General features: G+C 43.2%; 1 protein-coding gene across 1 annotated transcript in view; it reads right to left on the reverse strand.

Annotated features, from left to right (window-relative positions):
• Positions 1-14,121, reverse strand: part of xkr6b (XK, Kell blood group complex subunit-related family, member 6b) — a 51,203-nt gene extending 37,082 nt beyond the window's left edge. Inside the window, exon 1 of the mRNA XM_070849596.1 lies at positions 13,547-14,121. Within this exon, the coding sequence (XP_070705697.1) occupies positions 13,547-14,121 (575 nt within the window). The remainder of the gene's footprint in view (positions 1-13,546) is intronic.
• Positions 14,122-15,231: the final 1,110 nt, after the last annotated feature.

The following is a 15,231-nucleotide window of genomic DNA, read 5'->3' on the forward strand; positions in this document are numbered from 1 at the left end:
GTGAATAAAATCAACAGCTCTACCTTTGATAGAGATATTTATGGTCTACGTTTTGCTGTTTTTTTTCAAAACCTGTGATCTATATGGAGGCAAGGGAGTCACAGCAGCAGTTTTTAAACTGTTATGTCCCTTAAAGGAATACTGGACTAATCCACTCAGACACGGTGGCTGAAAATATCTCACTGACTCCATTTCATCCTGAAACTACTGCAGACGAAGTGTGAAGTGGAACAATGTTGGACCCAAATTGACAAGTCATATGGTATGTACAGTAAATATGCCTTGCATATCAGAAACCCATATGGTTGTTATGTATATAAGTGTATGTATATTATTGTATCACTAAGGAATCCTTCCTTCAGCTTAGGGATTTGGAAAAATCATCCATGTTTTTATAACATGACGCCTTGTTCACCTGCCTCAACAAATCGTCTTCTGTCCCGACTCCAGCTGGTCCAGATTTGTTAAAGCAACAAGGCTTCGACAAAAACAAGATCTAGATCTCACATTTACTCTAGTTTTAGCTTCTTTCCATTGGCCTCAGCAGTTCTTATGTATGAAAATGAAATAGTAAAATAAAATAATGATGGTCATGCTCGCCTATACAGGAGCTTTTCTGCCCTTGTTACTGTTCCAAGGTCACAAAGTGATCAGTGCGCATCATTACAAAAATGATTTTTGTCTTTAGATTTCTCTAAAATGTCTATTTTTTATTTTGTGGTGACTTATTTCTGCATCTTTTCATATATTGTCATCTCGGTCTCAATTTTTCTCCCTTCCTTTTTTTCTTGCTCTATAAATATAGTTTGCTGGCTTGCTATACATTTCGTCTTTAAATTAATGAGAATCTGAATCTGAAATACTCTAATTAGCAATGTAACACTATGCCTTTCTGCAGAGATGAACTTCACGGCAAAGCATCAGATGTTTTATTCCACACCATACAAGATGTGTCGAGTGTTTCTCAACACTCATCGTAGCATAAGGCAAAAGAACATTCACACCTCCTATGCATGCACTCACACTCACACATTTGCATGCATAAATGCATACATTCACATTTACACGTATATAGTATGAGTGAGAAGCAGGTGGCTTGAGCACACAAGCATACAGACCACAGTGTATTTAAAAAACTCTGCAGGGCCTGAAGCATACAGACCGTTGTTAATATGTAATGCGCTCTGTGGGCAAACAGACTGAGAGTGAGGATGCAGTGAAACCAAAAGAGATAAGAAAGGTATAAGAGTGATGGAGGTGAAAGGGAGGAGAAGTGGGAAATAAAAGGAAGGGGGAGAGCAAATACAAATAGAAACAGAGACAGATAGAGAGTCACGGAGAGGTGCAAGAATCAGAGAAGAGAAAGAAAATAGGTATGAGTTTTGACATCTGAAGCACACTTGGTGTGGACCCATTCCCTGTCTGGCCTGAAGAGGTGCTGATATGTGACATCTAACTGATCACTGTTGGACCCCTGAGCTGATGATCTCTCTATTGTGATGCTCTGAAGAACCCAATTTAGTCCTCCTGGCTCACCACGGTCACCTGAAGAAAGGAAAAAGCGACCCAGCCACAGTCATGGGGAAGAGAGGAAGGACGTACAAAGGACAGTGATGGACTGCTGAGCAGGAGCCCTGAATATGGGCTGTCCTAAATATGATGAGGCCTCGAACATTATGTGGGCCAGATCAGATTTTTCTTGGAGGAAAAGTCACATGTGAAAATCAACACGAATTCAAAGCACAAGGATGCAGGATGCAGGGGATGCATCCCCTTGTTTAGATATAGATATAGGCCTGTAAAAACATGCAAAATAATACAAAACAAAAAAGTAATATCTTTAAGGGACCTGTTCAACTTTTTGGAAATACACTTCTTCCCTTTCCTTGCCTGGAGTTAGATGAGAAGATCAATAACACTCTCTTATCAGACTGTTAAACATGAAGTTGGAGCCAGGATGGTTAGCTTAGTTTAACATAATAGCATAAATACTGAAAACTGGGGGAAACAGCTAGCCTGGCTCTGACCAAGGGTAAAAAACTGTTTAGGGAGGATAGGTGTTGTGTGCGCCGCTATTTCTCAGCCAGTCTTTATGCTAAGAATGAACATCAATGGTGGAACATGCTTCAGATTTACAGCTTTATTGATAAAAACACATATTACTTACGTCAGAAATACACTCATAGGCACTCTAAAGTGAAACATGGTTTGGATTAAGAGCAATGGACCTGACGACCGCTGTCCTCGGCATCTTGCGACCATCTGTGAGACCAATACACTGCAGCGGTTGATGCAACCACCCCAGGAGAAAAGAGAGAGAGCCCCTGAAGAAACAGCAAAAACTAATCCAGCTGCTCCTGGCTAATGCCTGGACACAGGAATTTATGTGGAGTGGAAGTAATGGGGCTCAGACTGGCCAAGCAACCTGAAATCAGAGGCTGTTTTTGCCCACATCTTTATAGAGACATGGCTTCACCTCAACAGCCCCGATGAAGCTAATGTTTAAGTTACTGCACTCGATAGGCAGGCTCATCAGACAGCAGCAGGACACTAGTGGGATGAGGGGAGGCGGACTCTGTGTTCTCACCAACAACGCTTGATGCTTATATGCAGTCAAAGTTGATGGACAATGTTTCCCAGATGTCGAACTTTTAATGTGATATAATCAACTGTCTTGTTGCCGCTGTTTACATTCATCCAGATGCAATTACAAAATGCACTACTGAACTATTTCCTGCGTGTGTATTTGTACGTTTATAAAGAATTGTAGATTTTAATTAACCTTTCTCTGTGTGGCACGAAGGACTTACAACTTCCTCTACAGCGTCCACTCATCTAAATCTCTGCAAGAATGCAAATAAATGTATTTCCCAACATGTCAAAATATTCCTTTAAAAATGACTAAGAATACTATACTATACACACATACGCTGTCACTAATATCTGTTGTGTGTTCGTATCTGATGATCTGTTGACTCTGTTCCTTATGATAAAAGTTTTAATGCTCCTTTGGGAGCAACACGTAACAAGTCTTTGAGTTTGCGTGTTAACAAATCTCTGAAAAACACTACAGCAGTGCATTTCGGTGACTTCTTTCCCAGTCACAGTTTTTGCATGATTGTGTCATCATTTCCCCTCATTCCCATATTAGTTTGGTGACACCTTGCTGAGTGAGCTGAGACAACATGCACGCTCTGCACAACAGCACAGACTTTGTGAAGGGGGGGTGCTCTTTTGACTTTGCATGCAGCATATTGTCATATAGCTCATCTCTCAATGAGTGTAACAGCTCACTAAGCAGGGTATCACCATGCAAATACGAGACTGAAAAGACAACTGCGAAACCCTGCAAGTGTGACACTGTGAGAGTGAGAGAACTGACGGGGCTGTTCAATTATTTATAAGCAGAGATTGTCTGTTTATCAAGCTGACGCCTGGAGCGTCGACCACGATTAGACTCAAACAATGGTGGTCTTCTCCAAGCACTGCTGATGCAGCTTCCAAGACCCAGCCCAGATATGAATAAAACACAGATCAGAGCTGAGAAGAGTGTGAGTGTATGTGGGTGTGTGTGTGTGTGTAGACAGTAGATCAGGATTTTGAGAAATGCGTATATACAGTTAAAAAATGACAATAACAAAAAAGTGCACATATTCAGTCCCACATACAAAAAAAATCAAAAAGTATTTTTGTGTTCTACTGAATACACATCATTAGCCAAAACATAATGTAATTATCAGGACTTCTATCTATATTTCTCATTTTTTCACAAGTTTGAAGTGGCCAGTTGCCCTTGCACTGTGAAGGGTGCAAACAGTCATGTGACTCCTCCGACATACGTGGAGAGGCCAGGCGTTTCTTTTCACGTGACGGCAACGGGTAAAGTTCATGCAGAGTCCCACACTTTCTCCCACGACTCCACACCCTTCTGCTCTGACAAAACGGTAAGGGACAACACTGCAATTACAAGCTGATCCCCCACTGGCTTCCCACCCACAAACTGGAGAGTCTGTTCAATGGAGCACTCCACTGAGCAGCAAACACTGCTACTAATGATCATGTGCATACCCATTTACATTCTTCTTTCAATTGTTTGTTTTCTTTTCCCAGTAAAGCACTTCGTAACTTTGCAAAGAAAATGCTATACAAAGCGGTATTAATGCTATTTCTATCCTTGGTTTAGGTGTCCAACTGCTGAGAAAAATATCTGGGTCTGCCTTCCAAAACTTTTTTCCCTTTGACGTTTTCTTCCACTTCACACTGGGCAGGTTTTGTACAACCATCTTATGTGATCTCCTGGGCTGAATGCAGCTTCCCATAGTTGTATGTAAACATTGTTTAGACTTGACAAAGCTGCACAGCACTGCATCGTGGGTTTTTTGATTCTCAGTGGGATTTGCAGAACCAGAGACACTTTCAAAATACAGGAGTCATTTGATTCAGTGGTGCCATCAAAATCTTATTCAATGCACCTTTAAAGACCCGTCAAATGATGGTTATAACCTCTCCCTCAATGCAGCATTTTGTATTGATTCACTCTATTGTGTGTAGTCTTTCAACAGAGCATAAATAAGTGCCAGTGAAAAGCTGCGAGTCCAAAGAAACGGCATGTAGTGTGAGAGGAGAGCCATTAAGCCACAGGTTGATTCATGAACCGGGGTGTAACACTTTCCTGCAGAAATCAGACGTTTTGTCATAAAAAGGGAGCAGAAGTGAAAAACTAAAGAGACAGCGAAGTGTGGGAGATCTGAAAATGGGCTCTGTGGGGAGTAAAAGATGGGTGGTATGGCAGGATAAGGGAGGCAGGTAGGGAGGGAGGAAGTGTTGAGTTGTAATGGGGCAGGAGCCAGATGCTCCAGTTTCCTTGACAGAAATGGAGGTCAAGTGCAGCTTTGTGCGAAGGCAACACAGGGAGAGAGGCATAGACATAAAGAGAAAGATGGAGGGGAGGGAGGTAGCATGATGACTTTAAGTAGTGGTAAGGGACACAGCATTTGAGCTCACAGTGTAGACAGCCCGATCCCTCTAACTGTAGCAAATAAGGAGAGGATAAGACAGCATAGAGGAACACACAGTGTGGTGTCTCCTTCCAAGATGGATGGAGGGGGATAAAAGGGTTTATGAGGAGACTGAAAACATTAATAGGTGTAAGTGATAGGGAGGGATAAAAATAAAAATATATGTTAACTTTGCAGGGAGGACGGATGGTAATGTGGTGGCTGGAGCTTATGAAGAGCACTAATGGGTAAAGAGAGTGCACGGGGAGAACATATGATGATCTCAAATAGTACATCTGGGAGTGCAGGCCTCACCTATTTCAGAAGAAAGGGAAGCATAAATATATATTAGGAATGCAACTATTAGGCTGGGGACTCCACATGAAAAATAACCTTTGTGTGTGAGCATTTCAGCTCCTGCTGGATATCCTCTGGGTCCTGGTAATGATTTTCTGTGTGTGGAATATGCAGCAGACTAATGTGAAAAAGTTTACATCACGCAACATGAACAATGTGTTTGTTGTGAGCGTTGCTGAATGAGCTCAAAGGAAAAAGTTGCAACAGGGCAGATTTTGATTGTTGTTTAGAGTAGAATGGAAATAATAGACAGCTGTGGGGAGAATTGAGAATTGAAGCGATGCAGCCAATATAATTGCCAAACAGAACCAGGCACACTCCACATTGAGCAAACAACAGACTTCAAAGTCAATAAATTCTACATCATCATGAGCCAAGTTCCACAAACGTGCAAGCTACAACTGGAGCAAGCAGAAAAGAAGAGCGTAAACATGTTAACATACACAAAAGCAAATTGAAAAAAAATACTCCTAATCTAGAAAGTATGTGTCATATCTAAAGGATAAGGCTGGATTCAAATAAAAAGACCAAAACCAACACTGCATCTCGCAACACTCTCTGACTGTCTGTGCACTCAGCCCCAAAACTTTTGGTTCCTACTGAAGACTGAAATCTTTAAAAATAGATTCAAATATAAATTAATTTCTTAAAAAAAGGAATTTGATAAAGCAGCTGGGCACTGTAGTTTTTTTTTTTTTTTTTTTTTTTTACAAATATCAGTCAAATAGGAGTAAACAGTGCCTGTATCTGGGTCTATTTTCAGCTGCAGATTAATACACATATAGGGTTGCTGTGAGTACTTCTGTGGGATTTAGTCAAAATAAACACCAGTGCCCATGTTTATCATAATAAACAAACGTGTTACCCAGCGCACTGGTGCGGCTCACTGATGTGTTTTTAATAATTTAATCTCCGTGCTCTGAGGAAACGTGTGCAGGAGATGACTTTTTGTAAAAGCAGAGAGCCGGGGGAGGATGGGAGTAGTTCATTGTCCACTGGTTGCACCACCTCTCTCTGATCTAAGTGCCTAAAGAAACAGGACACGCAGATGTGTAATTCTGCCAAGGTGTGTGTGTGTATGTGTGTTTCTGTGTGTCCGTGAGCAATAGAGAGGCTGCAATAATGTGAGACAGCATATAAGGAGGTACATAAAAAAAAAAGAGCTACTCTCAACTCCCCAGAGGTGTGGTTTGTGTATGTGCGCGTACACATACGTATGCGATCTGCATACAAATCTCTGTCTGGTGACCCATCTGCCGACCGAGCGCTTAATATTCTTTCTTGAGTGCCAGCCTGTCTCTATCTGCTGTCCACTGCTGAGAGGAAGCAAGGATGTAACATCAGGGCCTTCAGGCTTCTACTACAAAATATTGTTTTGCTCAGGAGGCAGGCCTGAGGCGGCTAAATCAAGCATCATCATAGGCTCTTTATCCCCATTCATTCACCCTGCACCAAACTAAAGAGCTCTCTGCAGTAACAGCAGGTGCCTATTGCCTATGGAAATGGGATTACAAACAGCTAATATGTTAGCTACTCATTCATTTAAGATTTCACCCTTTTATGCATAGCTAAGGTCACCATTTTGGTCCGTTAAAACTTGGGGTGTTTCATGATAGACTTTCAGCAGCGCATCTGTCTGTTTATTAAGATGTGAAGCACTTGGATTCAAACAAATATCGCGCACTGAATCAAACATTTTCCAGCAATATTGTCTAATTCAATAGCCCAGCTTGAAATCAAATCCTGATGACACTGAACCAAAACAGCAATTGAATCCCTTTTTCAGATCACTCTCTCCTCCTCCGCTACTTGAAAAACTGAAGCGCATATTTCTGCATCATTTATGGCTTTCTGTCTCTTTACCCCCAGCTGTGATAGGTTCCCAAGACAGCCGGCTTTTCTTGTATTTTGATAGGCTCCTCTGTCACATAATTGGAGGTTTTCTTGGAGCGCTGGCTTTAAAGGTTTGTCCCCTGTTATCAGTGCTAATGAGAAAATGAGTAGCATTACACTGATATGTTCCAGAGCAGCAATGGAAGTTTAATGTGCTGTCTGTAAATAACACACAACAGAGTCAGACGTGTACTTCAGTAAAGATAAGTGTTCTCTGTCTGTGCCTCTGTGCTCTTTTTATCTTTCATTCTCTGTAGAATAAAATGTTTTGGGGTTGGTGGTATTCTGAGATTTGTAATGTGATTCTTAGAAAATGCACATCAAGACACAGTGTTTTATTCACATGCCTTTACGTCTGTAAAAAACAATTGTATTTTTTGAGGAGATTCCCAGACTTACTTATTCTGCCAGCAAGCTGAAAAGCAGCCTAGTAAGACCCTGTCGTCTGTCAGTCCTTCACTCCAAAAATACTCCAGTGCCTCCACTGTGGAGGGAACAAGATGTTCCCATCTTTCGCCATTTTGAACTCTCAGTACATAATTATATGGATTGTAACCACTTTATCCAAGCCTTCATCTTTTCTCTTATTCACCCCCTCAGCTGTTTTTTTTTCCTTGACAGGGCAGCTGCTTGCATTGTATCATCTCCATGTCTCGCTTCACCGCGTGTACAAACCTTTTTTGGCAACTACAAGCAGCCCAGCCAGCCAAGAGAGGCTTTAGTCGACTTCTTCCCAGTCTGTATTAATATTTACCATGCTAGGAAACAGAGGCAGATGTCAACCATGAGGCGATTTCTTCGTGTTGCCCGGTGGTGAGCCCACTCTTGTTCTGGATTAAAGCGTAATCCAAGCATCAGATTTGTGGTGCTGAAACACTGTGTACGAACGCAGGGGGGGGGGGCTTCTTTGGCTGTTGCAGAACTGGAGATTCCTTGATAGTCAAGGAATTCAGTAATAAGAATTAAGATATTTATCAGTACATTTATCATTGTGGTCTCATTTGACCTCTGCACATATGGAAGATATGGAGCCAGAAGTGAACTGCCTTTTGGCACTGAACTGGAATATATTGCATTTCTATGCACGGTCTAACATGCAATAATACAACCCACACACTCATTGTAACATAATGAAAAAACAGGAATTAAGATACATTTTTCTCAGTAAGCCTATTGTAACCCAGCTCCATACTCTATTCATTGTAAAGGGCATAGTTACTCAAATGAGACATACTCAAACTAACAAGAACGTTTTAGCACCGTTAATACAGCTGCCAAATACACTGTCAAGAACTGAGTTTAGTAATGTAAGTCCAAAGTCTGTTAGATATACACAGCAAAAGTGCAAATGCACACTGGATACAATGTTAAATGTAATATCATACAGAATATCAAAACAAGACACATATTTTCTAGATATCATCTTCATTGTGGTTACGATGCTGGGCGACCCAGTGTGTGTATTTGCGACTGTATATGACACCCAGTGAGACTATGAGTATAAATCAATACACACTCTCATGTACACACAACCTGCAGTACTCAGTGTGTTTAATTTGAAGTTATAAATGCCAAGAATATGCACTAAAACTTAAATTTGCCCTTGAGTCTGGATAAGTCTGAAAATCTGTTGCACCTACTAAAACGCACCCGCTTTCCAAGTTATACTACAAGCTAATCAACATCTAAATAGTTCTAGATGTCCAAGCTGAAATTGGGCAACAGTGTTTCAAAGGTTAAATGGTCGGGTCAGATCAATGGTCAGGGGCACTCATGCAATTTAGTATTGCGTTTCCATAAAGTTGGGGGAATCACAAGAGACCACTTAAAAACAGAAGAACAGTCAAAATGAAAGCCCTGATCTTTAGAATCTACTGTAGGTAGGGTCGGGCTCCAAAAATGCAGGATCCTACATTTCCCATAATGCAGTCTAATAATACGTCTCCATTGAGTTTGACTTCTCAAACCAAGATAATATGTTTTTAGAATTTTTAAAAGCCGGCTCCAGACCCACATTTGACATTAAACAGCTGATTTCCAGATGTAGAACCCCCCATGATGAGTAAACTGAGTTTAAAGTGAAATATCACATTGCCCTTTTAGATATGTAATGCTTTAACCACATCGAAATGTTTTATTTGTTATTGTATTTAGAGGTAGGTGTGAAAATCCGGCACATAGCCCCCACATTTTTTTTTAATCCAGAGAAATATAAAGGCTACAGAGGAGATATAAGGTTGAAATGCTCACTGCTCAGTGGTTGGTAACTGCTGCTGGGTCTTGAAATTTTGCTCAGTTTGTGAGAGGCTATTGAATAATATTTTCAGCTCTAACATAAGAAATTAAAAGGGAAGAGGAGTATGATGCCCCACCTAATTCTGCTGGGATTTCCCAACAACAAAGAGAAAACTTTCTACATGAATTTCCTCAAGCAGCAGAGATGGATGCAGTTCTTTTCCTGCCAGACGCTAATTTGGGTTTACACTGATTAAGCTGTCCATCGTACTGCCAGGAGACCTCTGCGTATGTGTGATCCACTGTGTGCCTGAGCGTATGTGAGCAGAATCTCTACAGCTTAAGGGGACACCGTCAGCAGCGTCGGTGATTCACAGGGAGGACGACATGAAAGAGCTGTGGCGAGCCAGTGGCACGGTGGGATTACAGATGGGAGAGGAATCCTCCCTGTTTTTTTTTTTTTACAATTAACAAGGGGATAACTGCAAAGCAAGCATGGCGATTCTGTCATCAGCTTGGTCCTCAGGTGCACGCAGGGAAAGCAGCTAACTGAATGTAGAATTAAAACTAGGCTTAAGTAATGAGACATGATGAAGCAGCGTTTTTGACTCCTGTCAGCACTTTCTCTTGTTTTCTCTCGTTAAAGAAGGCAAAATATTTCACAAACCAACACTGTAGCATATGGTATGTGACTGTGAATAGAGTCCTCATATGATGACAACATATTAGATATGATTAGTTCAGACAGCCAATGAATTGCACCATATCTTAGAGCTAGAACCTAAAAAGCCAAGTACACTACTGTTTTATATATATTCCTACCCCATAATGACGAAAACACATGCTACGTATCGGCAGTTTGGCCTCTCACAGTGACTAATAATCTCCATATCATGTGTAAGCCCTGTGGGTCTTAGGTTGTGAACTCCCACTAAGCTGACAAGAGCAGCTTTTGACCCTCAACCCGTACCAGCAGCCAGGCGGATCATGTCCGAAGGGGGACAGTGGCCTGACAATGATCCCTCGCCCCAGGCTTTGTGCTGTCACAACATACGCACCAGCACATTATGTTTACTTGAGTTACTTATAAGCAAGTTTCAGAGAACTCGTTTAATTTTACTTTAATTTAGTTCAGTTTGGTTGATTTTGGTGTCCATAAAATGACTATAAAAGCATATTCTTGACAAAAAAAAATATATGTCCGTATTTAAACCAACAAAGTCTAAGTCTAAGTATGTTATATACAGAAAAATGCAAAGAAATTATGCATATTAGCTCCCTGGTGTAGAATTGGATGAGAAGATTTATACCACTCTCATGTCTCTGTCTGCTTAATACAAGTCTACAGCCTGCAGCTATCTTAGCTTAGCACAAAGGGGAAACAGCCAGTCTGACTCTGTCAAAGGTTACAAAATCCACCTAGCGGAACCTCCAAAGCTCACTCATCAACATGTTGTGGCCTGATTGTTTAATACATGCTAAATCTGAGGTGCAAAATTGACTAGTCGCCATTTCATGGTTATGTGCCACGGGCTATAGCGGCTGTTGCCAGGCAACCCGTGAAGAGTCCAGGAAGAAACAGTCATATAACCCCACAGACATACATAGCCGCCACTTGACCGTTTTGCACCTCTGCCGCAATATGTCAACGTCGCCTCAAGACTGGCCTGTAAGCACATACAAGTAAATCGGGGAGCTGTGGTTTTTCTGCATTATATTCAAGGGTTTATGTAGAAAGAGTAAAACTAAGTCTTCAAAACATTTTTTTTCATAAGCCCTTGAATATAAAAACAACTCATTGAAGTCAGTTTAGTTCCCCCTGTTTAACTTTATGTGTTTACAGCCGTGCCTGGTCCAATATGGCCACAAAGTTGACGTACCATCCAGCAGCCAGTGTGGCGTCTATGTATAAATGTCTCTGACATATCCCCCTGTAGAACCAATCATATTTCTACACTTGTTTATTAGTGAACTTCACAGGTTCTAGTAGATAGATTTTTTTTTTTTAAAACTTTAGACAGGCTACCTATTTCTCCCTGTTTTCAGAGTTTGTGCTAAGCTAAGCTAAGTTTCCCTGCTGCTGAGCATAGCTTTATATTTTCCATACAGACATAAAAAGCGGTATAACTCTTTTCATGGTAATCTGATTTCCCAAAATGCTGAACTAATCTTATGTCATGTGCTTGCCTGAATATGTGGATCCCAACGTGGACATAAATCTACACAGGGTAATATTTCTATATATCCGCTATATGATGGACATAAAGTACATTATGCATACAAGAACGGTGTGAGACATGACCAAACATCCAGCGTCATGACCGAAGCGCACATTTCCTTCCCACTAACACAGGTGCATCCCGTACAGTGACGCCACAGGACGCTTGTTAAACAGAGGTTAGGCACCATAACCACCAACACAATTACATTGACAGCAGTTCACAGCACTCTCCGTATGTGCTTCCCACAACAAATCTGAGCATCAATTGGACCACACTAGAGTAAATAAACTTGAACCAATATAACTGCAGCTAATCAATATAATAGCCTTCAGGTGCAGCTCAAAATGAGGCTGATGAGGAATGCAGAGTGGATTGTCTCATTCTGGGAAAGCCCATCTTGACAGGGGATGTGCTGGCATGCACTGAATTGAACTTGAAAATGCTCTTTTCAGCCACATGGGGAAGAGATGGGGCTTTTTTTTTTTTTCCAGACTAAATTGTGAGGGGGGGGGGATAGGTGAAACTGGCTGAGAAGGTACCTCATTTAAAGCTTGTGGCAATTTTTCAAAAAGGTCAGTGAGTTTCAGCTACTCTTGTGAGTAATTTAGCCGGTAGCACAAATGTTCTCATGCACTAGACAACAACACAATCGTGGCTTAGAAAAATCCATTTGTCTGATGAGAGGCAAAGGCAGCTGTCAAACGCAAATACCATAACAGAATCAGTGGTCAAGCTCAGTTTTTAGTGCACAAAAACACCACAAACGTCGACTGAAAACCTGAAAGTCGGGATGAAATGATTTGACCCCTTCCACTGAGTGTGCTGTTTTACATTTTTTCAGCCGCTGGCAGAGCAGCCGTCATGCGTTACTTTTTTTTTTTTTTCCATTAAATGCCAGCCACTGCGTCTGTCTGCACCAAAAACAACTCGCTGCTCACAAGCTCCGACTGAACAGCCCAAATGGAGTAGGTGAGCTGCGCGCACCGGTGTCACATTTTACTACTCCTGTAGCCAATACATGTCACAGATTGCGCGCAGAGTCGTTACACCTTGAGTATCCCCACGGTCCATCGACGCATCAGTTTGAGTGGCCAAAACGCGGATTTGGCGACCAAAGATGTCGAGCGTCGCAGAGGAATCGATGACATCATGTCTGTGGGGGGAAGATGTAGTTTTGCGAGCCGTGAAAACAGATGCTCGCCTGGCCTCTAGTTGCAGAGTTGGAGTAGGATATTTGACGCGGGGAGGGAGAGCGGGTGAATCGAGGCGACAGTGTGCACCGTGATGTGAACGGCGCGCCTGACACACACACTCAGACACGCACGCGCACACACACGAACACACACACACACACACACACACACACACACACACACACACACAAACGCAGGCCTGCACGCACAAGCTTTCAGCTACTACCTGTCCATCTTTGAACAAACAGCCCTCTTCCCTCCCCACACAAGCGCAATGGCGCACTGTGATGAAATAATCACAGCGGTGCAATTTCTGTGCAGCTGTAGCAGTTTGTTCTGGACACATTTGGCTGAGAGCGTGGAAATTGTTGCAAAGAGCGTAAAATGTAACTAGATGAGGGCTTCTGAAAAAAATGCAAATACAGGCATGTTGTGACACTAGATGCTGGAGACTTTGAGGCGAGCGTAATGGCATCAACACGGCGCTGATTTTCACCCCAATCATGCACACATCAACACCAGGTTATACCAGGTGACAGTCAAGAGGAGGATGGAGAGCTGGATGGATAGAGTGAGAGGAGCTGGAGGCACCGTGCTGTGAGGGGTTTTAAGTGATCTGTTTGCAGGCAAAACTTTAAGTTTGTCTTACCTCCATACTTGTCCCAACTGAAAGATGTGTATGACAGTCTGCCAGACCCACACAGAGAGGCGGCAGCACCTGTCCCTCTGCAGACTGACTGTAGCTCTCCGACTACTCAGCCCCTCCACGGAGCCCAGTCCGCCCCCTGTGTAATCCTGCACAAACCACCTGAAGCTCAGGATCTGGACCAGGACCGAGGGCACCAGCACGAAGAACAGGGTCAGGCCTGACCACAGGAAGTCCCGCTTGTGGTAATAGTCGATGGCCAGCCACAGATCAGTCCCCACGTCCCAGAAAAAGACCAGCAGTGCCAGGATGATCCACAGGCAGTCCAACCAGAGGCGCTCCTCCTGCGGTGGCCGCGCCGCATCCCTCTCCTTCGCCTTCCCCTTCCCCTTTCCCCGGAGGTAATGCAGGCAGGCGCTCCGGCAGCCCCAGTAGCACGACGAGGTGTTGCAGCAATGGCAGATGTGGAATGAGCTGCCGTTCCGAGTGTCGTCCTCTCCCGTCCCCACCACCTCGTCCAGGTTGTGCAGCTGGGCGAAACCGGTGACGACCCCGCGACCATCGGATTTCGCTGCCATCTTTCCCTCTGATGTTCCCACCTCCTCCGGCTTCCGGGGTTCGTGACGACACTTCCCTGACACCTGTTTTGCACCCCAAATGTTAGAGCCATCTAAAAGCGGGGTGTCAGCGCGTCGCTCACTCGGTCCCCAGGTAGCGCACCGGTGGCGCCACGGACGCAGCACATCTTTCCTTGCTTTCCTTCCACTGCAGATCTTTTCCCACCTGGTCACACCGATCTAATCTACAAGTTCAAACAGTTCAATTTGCAACTCATGCGTCCAACTGTGGTCGACTGCCCTTTTCCTTTTTTTTTTTTTTACCTGGGTATTAATCTCATCCCCGCTGTTCAGTTGTTCCCCCTCTCTGCAGCTCTCCTCCAGCAGCAAGCTGAGTGCCACGAGCAGACCGTCCCTCCACTGTCCCACGCCGACGTAATTCATCCCCGCACCTCGTTCCCCCTCCCCTCATCTCTCTCTCTCTCTCTCTCTCTCTCTCTCTCTCTCTCTCTGTCTCTCTCACGCGCGCGCACACACACACAAAGTCTCTCCCTCTCAACGTGGTTGCCATCTAGTGTTTCGTTTGAAGCCCCCAAAAATATGCAGTAGAGGACAGCGTGATGTAATGCAACATGCCTCATCCACACCAAAGCAAGTCTTTCCTGTTGTTTTGAACATTTGACTCAGTCTCAGTCACACGGTGTGGGGTCACTTGGCGTGGGAGGAACGCAGAACAAAAACAAAAGCTCTCCCACAGACGGAAAAACAAACCATCCCGCAACGACTTTTATTGCTCTGTGAAGACTTTATGGTGACCTCACTGAGCTTTGTAGCATGTGTATCCCCTGGTATAGTGTAGTGCTCCTATATGATGCCATGAGCATCATGTATGTTTAGTATAAACCTACCGATGAAATTAACATCTTATTGTGTGAAAATAGTCATTTCTACCAAAGCCAACATTAGAAGCTATATAACTTCAAATTGTATGAACTATACAAATGTCACCACATAAGAGCAAGCTACACACCCTGTTCTCCGGGGAGAGACAGAATTGATCTATAGGTGAATCTACAGACATCTGGAGTGGTTGCTAAGAGACATGTTGGGTTTTCTCTCCTTTCTGCAGCA

Source organism: Pempheris klunzingeri, chromosome 18 (assembly GCF_042242105.1).
Source record: "Pempheris klunzingeri isolate RE-2024b chromosome 18, fPemKlu1.hap1, whole genome shotgun sequence".
NCBI lineage: Eukaryota > Metazoa > Chordata > Actinopteri > Acropomatiformes > Pempheridae > Pempheris > Pempheris klunzingeri.